The sequence below is a fragment of the Buteo buteo genome, chromosome 14 (genome assembly GCF_964188355.1).
Source record: "Buteo buteo chromosome 14, bButBut1.hap1.1, whole genome shotgun sequence".
In the NCBI taxonomy this organism is placed as follows: Eukaryota; Metazoa; Chordata; class Aves; order Accipitriformes; family Accipitridae; genus Buteo; species Buteo buteo.
In genome coordinates, this window is record NC_134184.1 from 29,552,034 (window position 1) to 29,570,830 (window position 18,797).

The window sequence follows — 18,797 nt, forward strand, 5'->3', positions numbered from 1 at the left end:
CCTCTTTCCCTCTTTTCTCCTGGTCTATCAATCCATCTGAGTTATTTTACCAATCTCCCAGTTACTTAATGAGTTATTAATTAGAGGAGTCTATGTGGTGAGAAAATCAGTCAGCCAAACTAATAACAGACCGAGGTAACAGTGACAACTAACAGCGACCAATGCAGTACTCAAAGAGACAGTAGGGTGCATCTCTGCTCCATGCTCCAAGGATGCAACACTTCGTACTATCTTTCTTTGGCTTCCCAAACATGTTTCATAGTTAGAACACAGGCCAGTGCGTTGACAGCTAGATAGCCTAAGTCTAATGTGGATAATTCCGAAACAGTGGCAAGAATCAGTTTCTTGTGACCTGGCACACAGTAAAATAACACGCTTGGCCACCACGTGGGGAAAGAATGCCAAACACAATTGCTAAACACTTAATGCAAACAAATACAACTCTAAGGGGTATAAGGAGTTGTTTGCTTGATCTTTTTTTTTTAATTTCTTTACCATGAAGAATTTTATTTCTTTGCTTCTTACTTTCTATGTTAACTATTAAAATCAGGAATCCTCAAGCTGCACCCTTGAAAAATATTAACTCAGTAAGTGTACCTAGAAAAACAAACAAGCAAGCAAACACATACCAAAACAAGACACTATCTTGCACAAGCGGTTCTAACTCTAAAGATGGAATGAAGGAATGGATGGTGTGTGTCAGAGATAAGTTGTACCACTGCATCTGAGGGCCACATTAAAATGCAGCTCATGAGGGCAATTTAAACGCCAGGAATTGTGACAGTCGCATGCATGTAATGTAGTAACATGTGAGTCAAGGAATAATGACATTTGGAGAAACGGGTCTTTAATATGAAGGCTGTTTGTAACAGGCATTTCCAAGGTAGATGATGATAGCACCTGAACAGAAGAAAACCCCACTGTAGTATTCTGCAGGTTGTGTTTTAGCTGTTAAAGCACAGGCAGATGGACAGACGTCCCACATTTCTAGCAGGTGGGTGAGTATCATTACCATCGGCATAGAAATGGCAGAGGAATGGGGAAAAGCTAAAAGGGCAAGTAATAAAATACATCGGAGAGAAATCAGCTCCCCTGCTCTGACTTCTGGATGGCTCCTGCTCTTAAGGAATAATACACTGAAAAGTATCAAATGCTGCTTACCTTTCAATTTCTCAGCCAGCAAAGCAGCTTCGTGTTCAGAATAATGCATTATTGCCGGAGGAGAAGGAGGGCGCAGTCTGTCTTCTTCCATTTTGCGTCTGTGGCGTTCTTCTCTGGCCAGCATTCTTTGTTTGCATTCCCATTCATAAAAGTCATCTCTTGCCTGAGCAAAATCAACATGAAGGCGACCTGAATCCTTTTTGTCTGTGCTAGATCCTAATCTCATGCGGTAACCTGAAATCAACAAGCAGAACTAACTGTTGCAGCACTTCTTTGCTTATTTTTTTCTTTCTTTTTTTTTTTCCTTTCAAGTGCAGCTAAGTAAAACCATACATTAACAGATTCCCACATATCTATGCAGGATTTATCGATCATTGTGTTCTCATCAGGAAGATGAACATTCATGCACTCATTTTTCCTCGCAATTTTCTGCATCACCTATCAACATAGTAGATGAGCTGAAAAGTCGACCCAAAGGTACAGAATCTATATTCCTGTTTAGAAGTCTCTAAAATATGTAATTTTTCTACTTGATAATCCCAACCTTTGTAAGTGCAAAGGCCAGCTAAACAAAAAACAACTACTAAAAAAGGATCTGGTTTGGTCTGAATGTAGAGTCCTGCTTCCCCCGATCCTATTGAGATCATGTACAGTTAGTTTAGTGCCTTCCTCCAGCCTGCCAAAGGAATTGGAAGTATGGGCAAAAGCTGAATTTTATAAAAATCATGACTACCGACGAATGAGAAAATTGTGTTACATAGAGTCCTGTGCCACAAAGAGGGTGGTGTCATAACTGCATTGATGCTAGATCTCAAAATTTTGAGGCTTTACAATTGCAAACACTACTTCCCAATTCCCCACTGGAAATCTGGCAGCAAATACAAACCACCTACAAATGAATTGAGTTCAGCATTCTTTAAAGTCATTTTAAAAGTGCGGATGGATTTATTAGACATTTGCAAGACCCCTTTGAGAACAAATAAGGAAACCTGTTGTGCCTCATCTTTACCGAAGTTCTACATACTCATAACTTGGTCGATGTATCACATGCGAAAGCTGGCAGACTGCAAAGGCTTTAAGTCAGGGGCTACACAGCACTGCAACAGGGCCCTGCCCTGAACTAAAACCCTTGACTCTATCAGAAGACAAACAAATTGTGCCAAAGCTATAAAAAGAGCTTTTTCTGACCATACTGTGGAAGGACATATGCTGGGCACCTATGTTTTCCAAGTTTAATTTCCAAAGCGAAAGATACTCACAGTGCAGTTTCTCTAACTTTTAAAATGCCGACTCAGAGAAAGTGTGAGAAAACACTACATAGAAATCTGCAAGCGGAGCCTTCAGACACAGGTAAAATTAATCAGTCTGCGCAGGGCTAGCTCTAATTTCTCCACGCCAACCCGCTGCAGTAGCCTCCAAAGTAGAGCAGCCCAGCAGAGACTTCTTCAGAAACAACACACACTACTGCAATCACTGCATAATAACTCCAGGGATAGGAAACTCCTGTTCGAAATGGCAGGAAAAATGGTGTTTGCTGCTTTTGAGCAGCAACCCAAGAGAACCTACCTTTCCGGCTTGTGGTTTGCTTGTGGTTTGAAGAGCTTCAGCACCTCACCACCACAGTTAAAACCCAGTTTTGAACTCCCTTCAGTGGCAGCAAAGCTAAGACTTGTGTAGTAGATTAGGAGCATCTTTGCGAAAAATGCGTATCTAGGCATACTCTGTTTTACTGCTGGAAAAACATCCTGCTGTATGAATACAAGGGACTGTCTGTACTACAGCACATATGAGACAATTGCTTCAAAGACATTAAATATTCATATATGTAGTGATCCTTCCAAAAAAAGCAATCTGGGTGCCTTTTGATTTGACATTTTCCTTTCAAACATCTTGTGGAGTTCAGCTAAGTAGCCTGTGAGTGAGGAAGAGGTATGACTTTCATTTTCCAGCAAGGAGCCCTAACCAAACTTGAACTAAGTGTTTTAGAGCCAGAAGGCATCAAATCTTCCATGGAACCTACCAAATGTGGTCTCCAAGGTTCATGAGCTTGGGGTGAAGTAGAACAGAATATTGCAAGAGAGGCAAATGAGGGGGTTGTTTGGTATTTTAAAGCCCCCTTTCTCTTGCTCAGAGGAGTAAACACTACTTTTCCCCCCAGCAGGCTCTTTGTGGTCATATATGTAGCTCTAGTCACAAGGTGTTGAAGGGAAGAGTTACAGATACATCATATTTAGGGAGACGTAACAGAAGAAGAGTGTGGGTGACCTTTCAGAGCTGAGCCCTGAACTAACATGGGGGGTAATTATGTAGTTTGATCCACAGAGGTGTAGGCACAAAGGGGTCAGCCAAAAGGGGTCAGTGGTGCAGCTACCCTGATAACCGTGACAAACGTTAACAACCGCCGCCAAGTTCTCCCCACCAGCTGCATTCCTCAAACAGCGATTGCTCTGGGCCAGAACGGCACTATCAGCGATGCGAAAGGACACTGCCAAGGCGCCAGGTCTCGTGAACCTAAAATTAGATCTCCCAGCTGGGCTGTAGTTTCCAGGAAGACACAATCTCTGTTCCTCTCCCCACCCTGTCTTTTGCCTCCGTTGGGCATGGACAGAGCGAGAAACATGGCACTGCAGGACGCAAGACTCTTGTGGACCTCAAAGCCCCACTTAATCTGAATAAAGAACTAATGAAAAGGACTGTGCATCTACAGGTTGCGTATGCATCAGCAAAGTTGAGTTTTATTAAAGTGGCCTTCATTTTTGAAGTAAATGGGGATAATGGAAAAAAACCCAACCAAATCATTGAACAGTGTAAATTGCAGTTCAAAACCCAGTACCCTGCGTAGCACTGGACAAATGGTTCCCTTTAGGTAACCAGCTTAAGTGCCTCTAAATTAGCAGATTTTTGAAATTGCCCATAAATCACACTGAAAAAAAAATCTCACTGCTTGTTTAACTCCTAAGACCGAAGATGGCCAGCCAGCCAGGTGGTTTCCACCAGCACAGAAACCTAGAATAACCTGGGTCAGAAGGGACCTTGGATGTCACCTAGTCCAATTCCCCTCTCAGAGCACGGTCAGCTTCAAAGCCAGATCAGGTTGCCTTGGGCTGGGCATCTCTGCCTTAATAAAAAAGCAAACACCTTTGGCACGGCTTCTTGCACCCTCCTGAATCAGGTTTTGAGGACACTACAGGACCAATGGTCAGGCCAGTGAAGAAGAGACTCCTTGACGGGTTGATAGAGCAAGACGCTGTGTAGCAAGGGGTGCACAACTGGGGGGTCCTATTTTGTATATGGGATCCTCAGCTACCCGTTTGGGATGGCAACTTTGAACTGTGGAGCAGCTGGGAAGCTTACTCTTTTCCAATACCATGTCTCCTTATTGATGTTCGAGGGTATTTGAATATATGAGAGAATCACCTGCCACTGCCTCCCCTTCAGGCACGGGCAATAAATTGCCCTTACAGACCCTCTTCTCCATCTCTTTGCTCAGGACTGCCACTAGCACTAACTGCGTGCCTGGCTTGTAATTTTTAATTTCAGTTCCACACACAATGGCAGAAGAAAAGACTTTGGGAACTTGCCAAGTTCCTCACTTTAAAGGAGCAGCAACAGGAAAAATTAATGAAGGTGCTAAATAGAAATCAAACACAGTATTTCCACATCACAGGTCTAGTCAAAACTCTGTGGCTTGACTTACCTTTGAGTGTTGCTATATTGGGGACTGGCCGATACCTGCTCTCTAACTGGGGATCTAGATCAGTGAGAACATAAAATAAAACCAGTACACGGTACTAAATGGAAACCCACAGGGGACAGTATCAGCACAGGAAAAATGCATACAGAGGTTTTTGGGGTATAAACAGTTCTGTCTCAAGCCACCTGTTTTGTCCCATATTTTCAAGTTCAGGGCCATCAATATTTGCAGGAGTTACTGAACTGTCAGCCACAAGAGTAAAGTACATACAGTTTGGAGAAAGAGCTTTCTCATGGGCTTGTATGTCATTTTAGAAAGCCTTTTCCTCAGGACATCAAAATGTAACTTTCAGGGCTAAAGGAAAATTGCCCTTCCTCAAGTCAACTTTTTTATCATAGTCTTCTACCCAGCTCCAAGTCTCCTTTTCATAAACGTTTACTTGGGAATAGAAAGGAAAAAAAAATCAGTGATTAAACTACTTGATGGATTTTGTAATCACTTGCACTCTTTTGATGATAAGCATGGGATAAATACAAAGTTTGATGAGATTAGATGGGGTAGACAGATAAAACTGATTAGGTAGACAAAATTATCATTATATTACAGATATCAAAGGCATGACTTTCCCCTAATATAATACGCATACTATATCAACCACAAATTCCATTTGTACATCTCTTTTGTCTCTTACAGGGAAAAGAAAATGCCTTAACGATATGCTTTAACCCCACCATTTCAGAATACATTATGTCTGAGAATGGAATAAAGACTGGTCAAAACCCCCCAATATTTGAGTACAAATAAAACCTGCCCCTGCTCTGGGAGGTGGGGGACAGTCAGTGCTCCCTGTTTCATCTGCAGAATTCAGCGTTGGTGGACAAAATTGAAGCTTGGCTGCAGCGTGCCCCTGCTTTTCTTCCTCCTCCCTATCAGCTCCACTTGTTCTTTCCCTGATCTGGTCACAGACACTAAGTACAACACTTGAGAAGAAAGAAAAGGTGTGAAGGAAAAGACAGATGGGGAGGGAGGCGGCGGAGCAGACGGTAAGAGGAAGGGTAGACAACAGTGCGACTGTGAAAAAGGAAATGGAAGAAGGAAGGATGGATCAGGAACTTGGAAATCAACTGGCAGAAAATCCAGGATGAGGAAGGATGAGGAAAGGAAAGTGCCACCTCCATCTCTGCTCATTTCCCTTATTCTGAACGGGTACTCCAGTGCGTTACGAGCGAGGACGCATGGCAGCGCAGGGAACTTCCTACCTCTAATCATCAAATCTGGTCCTCCAGGATTTAAGGCATATAAAATTAAAATAAAACTTGACTTGGAGTGAACCAACGGGTGCGGTCAACTGCCAAGAAGCAGGGAACTGAGGTAGAGGGACACTGGCTCTGGGCTAGAGTGGCAACCTGTACATTTCTGAGCTTTTCTTTCCTCTCTTTTTTGCCACTGTTTTGTTTATCATATACAGTAATACCAGTTCCTACTGAATCTGGGGTGCCCCTCTTCTGCTCCGTTACTTGTGGAGATGTAGACAGAAGTTGGAAGCTGGGAAATGTGCTGGGAAATGTGCTACTGCGATGCCCGTAATCTGTCCCAATGAACTACAGCATTGTGGAAGTAATGTGAATAAACAAATCAACAGGAAGGATGGAAACTGGGAAGAGAGGATGAGGAGGGAAGAAGAAACAAGTGAGAAAAAAAGGGGGCGGGGAAGAAAAAAACAGGGTGGAATGAAGACCTGGAAGAAACCTGAAAATACAGCAATATTTCAAAGAAATCTTTATATAGACCTCATAAAACTCACAATTTTCTGTAGCTCTTCAAGCAGATATTTAAAGCAGCCAAGTTAGAACCCCCCCAACCCCCAAACCCCTTGTGAAACAAAGGACCTGGGTTTTTCCTGACCACATATTTCAAAAGTTCAGATGTTTTCTTTTACTTCTCTCTTTCATTTTAAGATGTAGTTGATGGTGATTTGAGAGGCCACTTGTTTCTAGCTGTCTCAGCTCCCTATGGACACCTACAGGACATTGAGGCTGTGGCCTTACCGCTAAACAGAAGATGGTCAGGGTGGGAGCTCAAACAAGGTATCCCTAATCGTGAGCTGCCCCCCAGGATGCATTTTGGATGGTCCCAGTGGGTCCCTCTGAGGTCACCCTACACAGGGGGGGTGGCTGTAAGCCAGTCTGCGTCAGCTCGTCTTGGCCAAGGAGCAGTGCCTGGCCCTTGTTTATTTAAGAATACCTTTCATGTGGGGTGAAAGTGTTACACTACACTTGTGGGGCAAAACAAAGCTTGGGGGTCTCCCCAGGACCCAGAAAGAGAGATGAACCAGACTGTGGAGACAAGTAGGGGATGGGATCCAGCTCAGAAAAGTGACGAAGGGCTCAGTTAGGAAGTCAATCCTCATACGAAGGAGCCTGTAACCTTACGAGGGCGCTGACAGTCACTGAAGCCTGATACGTGAAAGCAGAATTGTTTTTCATCTTTTTTTCTTCTTTCTTTTTTTCTTTTTTTTTTTTTTCCCCTGTGAGTTAAAGGGGTTTTTTTTTGTCTGTGCCTTTGTTGGAAAATAAAAGAGATTCTGAAATTTTACACCTGAGTTTCTGTGGCACTTGTTGTCCTGGGAGGCAACAGACGCAGCCTACAGATGGGGCTCAGAATCTAACCCGTGCGGTAGCTGAATACATGCACGCATAAAGGCAGACTTTATTCAGACTGCACTGCAAATCTATAAAAATATGCCAATGAAATTGCCAGCCTATCAGAGAAATTGGCACTGGAAAACAGCAGCGTTCCTGGCCTAGTGCCCTCTTCTTTCCACAACCTGTAAGCAAAACTATATAAACCTGTGTAAATCGAAAATAAGATTGGGCTGTAGTGAATTTCAGGATCTGTTGCATTGTTGTGGGATGGCAGGAAATTGCTCCCGGGTAAGCAACATACAAAACCATGCACAAGTCTTGGCAGACACAAATACAGAATTGCCCCTTGCCACTCCGAGCTACAGCCACAGAGCTCACGTAAGACTTGCTGAGATAAAAGCTAAGAAAATAAGCGAACATTAGCATCACAAAATACAAATGAGAAGCAAGGAAAATCCATTAAAGAATGTGAAGTACCAGAAAGGTAAATGGCTTTATCAACCATGAACTCCTCTGCAAAACGAATGTGACAAAAATTCTTCTTGCTTTTCCGAATTGCTGTTATATCTCCACACTGCTCAAAGACTTCCTGAATAATTTCCTCCGTTGCGTTTTCTGGTAATCCTCCAACAAACACTGTTTTACACCCAGGAGGTCTCTCTCTTGTTGAAGGTGGTGGAAGATCTAAGTCAAAACAGAAATCACATTGGAATACAAAATTTGTCTTTTGATCCATTGGCTCTATTCATTCCCCTAATCAGTTCTGGGCAGCAACAGTGATTTGACATAGCATGAAGGTGGGAGAGAGGGAGAAGCAAAATAACGGAATATTGCAGAGATTGTCCAAAACTGATTACTTAAATCTAAACCTTTTCAAGTTTTAGGTGGCGTTTCAGAGATTAATCCCTGCCACTGTGGGTTGTTCTTCAGGACACACGGTAAGGTCTAAAAGGATCTTTCTTTTCCCTGCATAGCAACACAAAAAAAATAGAAAATATTCTGTTTCAAAGCAGGGGAGCTTCTGCAACTGATTTGACCCCGAGCACAGATCTCAAGCACTGGCTCGGTACATTCAAAGCCTGAACTTAGCCATCCCTGGCTCATACCCATCACTCGCCACACTCGTCGAGTGCGTGGGCCCTCTGCAAGCAAGCCCATGCTGCGTACAGCCTGGGCACTCGATTTCCCTGGCCTTAGCATAATTTCATTTCTGTCTCAGGGTACAGGAGCACAGCAAACAGAAAAACAAAGTGGGAAACACGACGAAGTGACAGCATGATGAAAACGCTCTGCCGGTTATCTGTTTTGTCTTGTTGCCAGATAATGGAGCGGACGCCAGCACACGGGAAGGATAACCTCGCTGTTTACAACTGCTCATGAGGTGGAGTGGCTAGAAATGTTATTTTTATGTATATATAGAGAGGATATATACACACTTAAATCAGAAAGCTATTAAACTGTTGAAGGCTGTATAAAAAATATACTCTGTCATAACACTTCACCTTGTTTATATGTAGATTACTACAGCATTCCTCTAGAAGTAATTCTCTAAGAAGGACTCTGATTGATACGACTTAGGTTTTCGGCCCTTTAACACAGTAAATGGGGTTACAACCTTAAAATATACATATATATATACACATTCACACACAGAGCCAGTTTGATAAAACCATGATCTGGGGAAACTGCAAACCCAGAGCACCAGACTATTTGCTTAATTTTCTCTTTTGTCTTCACAGTGAGAGTGAAAGCCGCTGGTCTGATGGCTTTGAAACTAAACTCCTGGGGCTAACATACACAAAATCAGGCTTTGTGCCTGAGCTGGTGGCTCAGTGGGACGAGTTTTCCATTTGCACAACATCCCAGAAGGGGCAGAAGGAAGCTTGGTCCCTGCTCTCAAAGAGAAGGAACCCATTTGCCATGCTGCCCCCCCAAAAATTGCAAAAGAGGAGCCGTAGCCCCCCAGGGAGGGACCGGAGTTTGTCAGCGTTTGGGTACAAGGTGCTGCGCTCAGGGACGCAAGTCCAGCTTGGTCCCATCTACCTGCGGGCACCTGAAGGGGAGCGTGGAGATGATCAGCATGTATAATCATTGTATTTTGTGACATTCTGAGCTACAGGAAAGATTTTTATTATGAGAACTGTAAATCTTCAGGCTCTGTTACTTCTAAGTAATTATTTTTCTTTTTTGTACAAACTGCGTAGGTTTTTTTACATGACCTTACAGAATGAGTAAGTATGCTCTGATACCATATCACACTTTACACACAGAGTAGACCTTAGAAGGAAACACCATACTTGCCTACACTCTATTTAAAAACCCTAATTTTTATTAGATAAAAAAATATTTCATGCAATATATTTAGGAAAATAACCTTCTTTCATCAGATCCACTTACTTGGGTTTGGAGGGAAGAGCGTGCAGCTTTTGCAGTGAATTATTTCTTTGACTACAGGCACATCTGTCGGTGGTGGTGGCGGCACTAACCCCATGCCTGGTATCATTGGGTTAATCGGAGTGATTCCAGTCATCATGCTAAGGCTTGGATCAAAGCCTGGTACACAGATTGAATCTGTAAATATATAACATAAAATCCTGGCTTATAAATCTTGAAACTACTTGTTACTATTTTTTTGCACAGTTTTGCTTTAGGCTTTTTTTTTTTTTTTTCCCAAGCATCACTGTTAAAAAAAAGGAGAAGGGAAAAGGAAAAATGGAAAAGGGAAAAGGCAGAGCGATAGGGAGGAGAGAAGGAAAGGGAGAGGAAGAGAGAGAGGGAAAGGGAGAGGGAGAGGGAGGTGCATTTTCCATGGGAAAAAAAAAATGCATAAAGAATGGAACGTTACATAATTTAAAATATTAATATGACTGAGTAAAACACAGCATATTAAAGTCTAAAACCATGCACCACAAATATCTGTTATTATCTGGAATGCAGTTTTCTGTTTCATAATGCTACTGTGGTGTTTACATTGCCTTCTGACCAGAGTGTACAAAGAATATAATTTAACATCAATATGCCCTCTTCATCTAATTGTCAGATTTATCACAACATAGCCTTCTCACATAAGTGACCTTGATTTACGAACAGTACAGAGAAAGATCCATGTCTGGCTGTTTTATAGAAGTGTAGTTAGCCAAGACTTCTAACCATTTTACCCTGGAATATAAAGTTTCAGCTGCATAGAATGGGGTCTTTTTGCACCTTGGAATTAATTCTTTCTTGTCCTGTTACTTAATTGGATTAGTAGACTCTTTTCAACACGTGTATTATTAAAATATACCACTACAGCCCCATAAAGCAAAATGCATATTTGGCAAACGTTACTCTTTCTCCTTCCTGATCTCTTTGCCAAGACTTCCATACGTATTATTTAAAGCTGAAAGATTTACTGGGGAGCACCAGTGCTGTAACACCAAGAACTGTAATAAGCAGATGTTTCAGATGAACTGAGAGCCAACTTCTGAAATTTGCTTTCGTTAAAAACAAGGCTTTGGGTTTCTTGAGGCATAATGAATAAAATATTTTAAGAGACCAATCTCTTTGTTGGCATAACACTGCTGCTATTTGGCATCATCAATTATTTAAAAGGAGAGAGTTACTTTGGTGTTCTACAGGTTTTCTGCTGAGTTTTCTGGCTAGCAATGGGAAAGTATTTAATGATACATGTAAACGCGGGGTTTGGTAGCTCGGGAGTTTGTTTATTTTGAAGAAGCAAAGAGGGAAACAACTCCTTCTCTAGGATTTTTTATTTTTATGTATATATATATATATATATTTAGGAAATTTGAGCTGTATTTGCTACAAGGCAGCATGATCAATGGAACATGACCAGAGGGGCCTGTCTCTACATCCTAAATCTGCTGCTGAGAAGCTGTGTGACCCTGGGTCAGCCCACTGACCTTTCTGTATCTTAATTTCTGCATCTGCAAAACAGGTACAATAATACTCACTTACTAGTGAGTATTAGCTTACATTTTTATAGCACTTTGCAGGTGTAAAGCGCTCTGTGGGGGCTGAAAATTAGCATTATTATTCCTGTGAAACATCCATAATCATCTTCCCCGGGAAAGACAATTGAGGATTGAGAACCTCTACTCCAATAGAGCCCGTATCTATTTCGGCCGCACGCTCCTTGCTCTCCACTCACTGACTGTGAGCCTTCATCATTTTCAGGCAGTTCTGTACAACAAGCGTAGCAAGCGCACAGCAAGCAAGGATTTGCTTTAGGCTTATTGAAGACTAGTATTAATGAAAACTCATGATATTACATTACTTTTTTTTAATAAGTGGGCTTATGAAAAAGGATTTGCTCTGGGTGTGATTTTTTTTTTTTTTCAATATCGATGTATATGCATTGCTTTTCAGATTAAGGTTTGAAACTCGGAGCCTGTCATTTATTCCATGGGATGCAGTGGTGGCTGTATTAAATATTCAAGGTTAGTGAACGCTGGGAGATAAAGTCAGAGGTGAAAGGGCAACATACAATTCAAAGAAGTCCTTAGGCTATGCTAATTTGCTTGATCTCTTTAAAAAAGAGATCCTGTGCAACACTCTCCTGCTGCAGGTGGAAGTCCATCATTACTACTCACTGCTAAAGCGGCCGGCAATGCTCCACGGCACGCAGAGCGGAGCATGACAAGACCACCCAACGGTCGTCTCCTGGGATCAGGGAAAACTGGCACTGGAACAATGCTGAGGGAGGCATCTCGTCCATCCCTCTGGACAAATGTAGGATCAGCTACAGCCCTAGCCAGATATGAAATTTCAGATTAAATCCAATAGCCGTAGCAGACCTACAGGTCTACTGAGGCATCCTGAGGCAAGGATGGAGCAGGTGGAAATGTACACGAAGATGGATGGAAGGCCAAGTTCTCCCTGTCCTGTACGCATCCTTCAGGCCCCATGTGACAGCCAAGGGAAAAACATCGGCATCTGGCGACTGCTACAACATGTTGTATTTAAACATTGCTGTTCTCTCTTTAAGAAAACTGCCAGATACATTTCAGCTTCTCTACAGAAGGAGCAAACTGAAACAACTGCAAACTCTGCCCAAATCACAGACACATGCTCTCACCCAAAGCTAAGACGGCAGGTTTCAATAAGGTACGGTTTTCTGAATATTCCTTTGGCAGTGGTGCAGATACAGAGAAAAACAAATCTAAGGGAGATGGCAACAAGGAAACTCATGTCCACAAACACTGCGAACATGGCCTTGAAAGGGAGCGGGGAGGGAAGCTTTTAGGTTGCACGCCAATCAAAGCAGGGTTGTGATTTAAGCGGAAGAAAATTATTTCCCACTAATTGCTGCCACATCCAAGGAAATGTGACTTTGTAGGTAACTTTGCCTGTGTTAAATAAGTACATGGCTTTGTCATCAGTTTCTTTTACAACTGGAATCAATCTACAAGAGCATGAGCAGAGCGCTGGGGGCCAACACTCATGAAACGTCCTTCTAGGTGCGCTGGGACTCCGTGCCTCCAGAAGGTGACTGTGCTGAGGTATATTGAAGAGGAATCAGTCAATAATTCTTGAAATCTAATTCCATATCTCACAGGCACTAATCCAGACCTCACGAAGGTCAATAGCAAGACTACTGAAGGCACAAACAGCTTTTGACCAGGACCAGTTTTACTACTTCTGTCCTCTGGAATAAGTTGCTTCAGTTTCCCAATGTGTTAAATTGAGAATGAAATGCTTTCACACATCATGTAAGCACTGAGAGGATGCACAGGTATCACTCGTCGAGCATCCTGGAAATGAAAATCATTCCCTGAATACTAAAAACTACTACTTTGCATTGCAGTGATGGAGAATTCAGCTGGATTTCTGAATAGTGAAGTTCAGACCCCCAAAGAGATCAGTAGTGCTTGCATCCACAGAAAAGCTGATGCATGCCACCCGCATATTGCTGACAAACCATGAAGAAACCCTACAAATGGGATGTCCAAACAAAATATTGGTCTGGACTCTGAGATGCAGAGAAAAAGGAACCGATAAAGTCACTGGAAAGGAAAGTCAATAAATTTGCCACACCTGTGATAGGATCCAGAAGAATCCCAAGTTTAACTATATTAATGCTACCGAGTGGTGCAACAGGAGTTGGATATATAGCTCTTGTCTTGGGACAGGGCACAATCATCCATCAGCACCACCAACGCAGTCTGCTCCACGTCCAGGCGTAAGGCCTGTTTGGAGCAGGACCACGACACCAGTTAGAGCTTGAGACAGCTCCTGTTGGACTGAATGGTAAGTTTGTTGGTCTTCGGAATGAAAGATACTGATAGAGTTGTGCAGGATTACGAAAAATGGGAATCAGCCCTGGCCATGTATTATTTTTAACAGATCCATTTGGATATATGATTATTAAGATACTGTAGACATGAATATGCTATGCTAAACACAGAGATACATTAAATTTATATACCACACATCTGAAGAGTTAAATAAGTAATATTTTATGCTTTCAATGATCATAGCATTATTTTTAAAGGGACCTATACATATATTTATGCAGCTAGGTAATGGTTTATGAACTCTTGGAATTATAAAAACCAACTTGGCAGAAGAGAGAAAACTTACATTTGAAAGATGTTAATAAATAATTGCTAAATGAATTCATTAAAATAGAAAGTAATCAGAGATGATATAGAACTTTAAGAATGGAAAAGCACACATTGTTCAAGTTAGAGTCCCTGTAGATACTGTACATAAAGCCTGAATATTCACACATTTGTACTAGAAAGTAAAAGCATTGAACATAAATATTTTCAAGTCCACGTCTGCCTAAATTTGGCAAAATGAGTTAATTCCTGTTTCATCTAATAAGAAATTGGCATGGTGGAGAACAATGAAACCTCTGAAGAACAAATATCTGGAATTGGCAGTCAGAGAGGCAAGAAGAAAAATCTTGAACACCTGGAATAGTTTTTAAAGCTCCTTTTTCTTTCAAGTAGAATATAGAAAGAACAAAATGTTTCACATGAAATCTTTGTGTCTGGAAAAAATAGAAGAACAATAAAATCCCTTTAAGGATAACTATATTCTAACACAGTATGTAGTGTAAAACAACTGCTTCTATTAGTCTCTAGTTTGGGAGTGCAGGAGCAACTTTGCCATCCATGAAAACAGCCACACAATCTCGGAGAAGCATCCTCCTTTCCTCCTTTGGCAACAGTTGCCGTCTGAATCACCTTCTGGTTTTGCCATGTTATTGCTCTGCCCGAATAACACAGATGCATTTTCCTGCCAACTGTGCTTTTGGGGATTGCTCTCCATCACCAATACTAAGTTACCACCACATTTCCACCAGCCCTTACCACAAGTTATGTATCTGCTCCGTATTACTTTTTATGGGTATAACTCCCTATATGATTCTCTGTGTTAGCCCTTGGATGCGTCATTTGTTTGGCCTGCAACTGCCAGTTGTGTCTGTGGTGTTCTATGACAGCTGCCAAGTTGTATTTCTGTTGGATGCATAAGAACACCCATGTTTGCAAACATGGATTTGTTTGTATGCCCCTGCTCGTACCCATGGAAGGTTTCCACCATGGACATCATCAGCCACGTGGCTCAGATCTGCTGGTCGAACACACAGAGAGAGACAGTGAGCGGTAAACACAACGATCCAGGTGCAAAATAGCTAACCAAAATAAAAAACTTTGAAAGGGGTCCCCATGGCCTGGGAGTTTTACACCTAAGCATATACCTAAGAATTTTACACCTAAGAAAAAAAGTCTATTTTTTGCTAGGGTTGAAAGATTAAAAAAGATCTGGTTCCAGGAATGGAGTTGCTTGCCAACATGCACTGCAAGGATTAGGACACTCCAGGCAGCAGCTGGTAATAAATGTAGTGAGGTGCTTGTTAAAATTTGGTTTCTGTGGAGGAAAAAAGAAAAGCTTCTGGAGACTAGACATTTGATCGTGTACTTCAGAAACACCATTGCTGAATATTTTGAAACTGAACATAGAGTTGATTTCTAAATTTCTGAGATTTAAGTTTTCCTGAAAAAGGGCAAATCTAATATAGCGTCTGGCTCCCTTAAATATATATATATGTGTATATGTATTATTTGGCAGTAGCAAAGAAAGAGTAGTGCTTTTTTTTTCTCTGAAATGAAGAAAGAACCTCATTAGAATAAGAAAAATGTTGTTATTCTAAAAACTTCTTGCATTTTTATCTAAAATTCTCCCTCAAAACTCTACCGTCTCCAGTGTCTTTATCTTCATGTCAGTCTCCTTTTTTTCTGTATGAGCAATTAAGACTGAATATTCAGCTGCAACCTGGAGACCGAGGTTGGATCACTGTTTTCCTTGGTCATTCAAATCTTACTATCTTCTGGCCTTCAGGAAGGTGGAAGTGACTCATTTGGTCAGTATTATAGGGCTTCTCTCAATGTAACAAGCCTTCCGCACTGGGAAAAGCAGACAAAAGTGGGGGTGGCAGCAGGGGACCAGATCACTGATTTCCCAAGGAGATGTGCCGATCTAATTTGGCGTTGATCCAGCCGGAGGAGCCCAGTTGTGGAGCACCGCGATCAGCCGCAGAGAGCCAGACCTTGGAACGCAGCAGCATGGCAGCCACCGGCATCTTCCAGTACATTGCCTCGTCCAGTTTACACGTCATTAAACTTCTAGACTTCTCTGTTTTTAAAATAGATACTGGATTGTCTGGTAAACTTCCAGGCACATTCCAATAAACAAAGGCATGGGGAAAAAAGTCTGACAGCTCTTCCACTTGACCAGCATAACCACTATCATCCTGCCTCAGAGCATGGACCACCTGACTGTGGCCAGTAGCAGATGCCCAGGGCATCAGAATAAGAAATAGGCAGGTAAAGAACTCATATACATTGAGTGCTTATGTATTGCCAGTAGCAGAGATCACAACTGAACAATCCTTTCTAGCAGGCACCTAGTCCACACGACTTGATTTATACGTTTTCACTAAATCCTACTGTGCACCTATTTATATTTTGAATCTGTTGGAATCTGTTTGTATCTCTGGCTTTCAGAGTGTGCTGGTGTTACGATAGTAACAGAGTGGGGAAAATGTGTGCTTCCTTTGCTTTGCTAAAAGAAGGTATTTGGCAGTTCCAGGCACACCTTCTAGTTCTTTCATCCTGAGAAGTCATGAATAGCTGTTCCTTATACACCTTATTCACAAGATTACAGATTTTATTTCTGCTTTTATATTTTGCCATCTGTTTGGCATGCAATCTTTGCCTCTGCAGAGCTGCTACAAAGGAATATGGATATGGAACCTCTGAGTGTGGCCCCTTTTAAAATCCTGAGATGGTAACTGCATGGGCAGAGATGTCACTGTAGGTGCTCATCTAGCCCTGAATTTTTTAAGAATTAAATATTGATGACATGGGCAGATCCCCTTAAATAAGCACTGCACGAACCCAAATGATGAAGCACCATGTGGGCACCGGACTCCTGCAGGAACAGGAGTAAGGCACGTTGCATCAACGTGCATGTGTGTGTGTGTACGTGTGTGTGTGTGTGTCTATGTGTTTGTGTGCACGTGTGCATGTGTGTATTTGGAGGAGTGGAAAGGAGTGAATGAAGGAGGGATAGGAAATCGCCTCCTTGACCTCCAGCTTTCTCACTTGGCCAGGGGATCCATCTTAACAGCATTCAGCAAGAGCTATATTCTGTGAAACAGAGCCTGGACTGTAGCAAAAACAAGTCTCTAAGGGAATTTTGACAAAAACGGGGGGTGAGGGGGAATCCAGATGAATGTTTCTCATTAATGATCAACCAAGTAATAATTCCTGTGAACTCTACAGCGTCTGCCAGACCTACTCCATAAACAAAGCCCTTGTAGCATCATCAAAACACTTGCCACTTTAAAATTACTTCTGAGAGACATATATCACTGACAAAGTTTTAGGGCTGTATTATTGTACTTCTGCTTTTTTGAAGAAAACGCTGTGTCTGCACAGAGGAATAGTTTACAGCAGACAATCCCAAAACTTTAGATGCTGTTCCTCAGAGCTGGCTGTGCTGTAGCTGAAAACACTCAAAGCCAATTTGGCCTCCTCTTGATCCCTACCCACAAAATCACAGGACAAACACTATATTTAGAGCAATATTCATGACAAAGACTAAGTTAAAGAAAACCACCTTCTCTTTTTTTCAAGCAAATCATGGGGTGAATCACTCCTGGTTCATCCTTTATACCTGAAGTGCTTGGCAAAATAGGACCCCAATCTTGCTTAGAGCTTCTAATGAAGTGCAAATAATAGGAAAGAATATCAAATGATAATAATACAACAAAGTGTTACTACAATAGATGCCACTGTCCTCCTAGGGTGCAAATTCAACACTGCTGGGTAAAGAAATCTACAGTGTCACTGTAATGTTATTTCTATTACTCTTTCTGCTTATGGATAGCCATCCGTGCCGTTCTGACCTCAAAGCATTCTCAGACACTGCCTGCCCATGGTGAATCTACTTAGTTTCCCCTTCGAACAGCTCTGCAAAGAAGTACCTGACAGGCAAGCCTGAGAACGAGCTGGAAAACTCAGGACTTGCTGTTGAGGGAGTCTGATGATGGTTTGTCAGTTTTTCACGGCTGACAGCTGCACGTGTAAGAAGCTGAAGTCAGAAAAAATTGACTAATCTTAGTCTCCATCCACAATCAGCTGCTCTTCCATGTGTAAAACCCCATTGCCACTGCAGCGGAAATTTGCGGAGGTGAAAACTGAAGGGGGAAAAAAGCAGAAAAATAGGAAAGAAGGAAAAAGGTAAAGAGAAAAAATGAAAGAAATGCAGGGAAGAAGGTGAAGGAGAAGGAAAGATGAACAGACAACAGTATTGTCTGGAACCTCTGTGTCATGGGTCCATGCTCTATCCACAGGGTGTTTTGCCCAGTGCCAAGATTTTGAAGGATTCATGAGATTATAGCACTTCGTGATGTCCAGAGTGCTGACCTTCCCCAAGTCCCTGCTGCTTAAGAACCACTCCATGCAGTAGGAACAACGGGCTTCTTCCATCTCCTCATCAATAAATCACGTCCTCGTATGGGGTCAGTCACAAGTTCATTGTGAAGAAAATAACAAAACTGCAAATTCTGCACACTGCCACCTGATCCCCAGTTAATAGCTCCAAAGCTGGTTTGTAAAAATATGGACCAGCCGATATGGAAGATGCAATGTAATACATTGCTTATAGAATATAAAATGTGCACAGCTGTTATTTCCTGACTTTCAAAAGTCTTTGTGCACTCACTATATGCTGCCTGGGATAACTCTCTCCACTTCTGCACTTCTGCATTGAATTTCTCCAGT

The 18,797-nt window shown here is 42.0% G+C and overlaps 1 protein-coding gene across 13 annotated transcripts in view; it reads right to left on the minus strand.

Annotated features, from left to right (window-relative positions):
- ENOX1 (ecto-NOX disulfide-thiol exchanger 1) overlaps window positions 1-18,797 on the minus strand; it is a 358,275-nt gene that overhangs the window by 92,137 nt on the left and 247,341 nt on the right. For 12 of the 13 annotated variants that reach the window (XM_075046156.1, XM_075046155.1, XM_075046146.1 and 9 more), the window contains 3 exons: window positions 9,898-10,071; window positions 7,978-8,184; window positions 1,162-1,395 (listed from right to left, as the gene is read on the minus strand). In XM_075046156.1, coding sequence (XP_074902257.1) covers window positions 1,162-1,395; window positions 7,978-8,184; window positions 9,898-10,071 — 615 coding nt within the window. The remainder of the gene's footprint in view (window positions 1-1,161; window positions 1,396-7,977; window positions 8,185-9,897; window positions 10,072-18,797) is intronic. The other variant, XM_075046158.1, reaches the window with a different exon arrangement.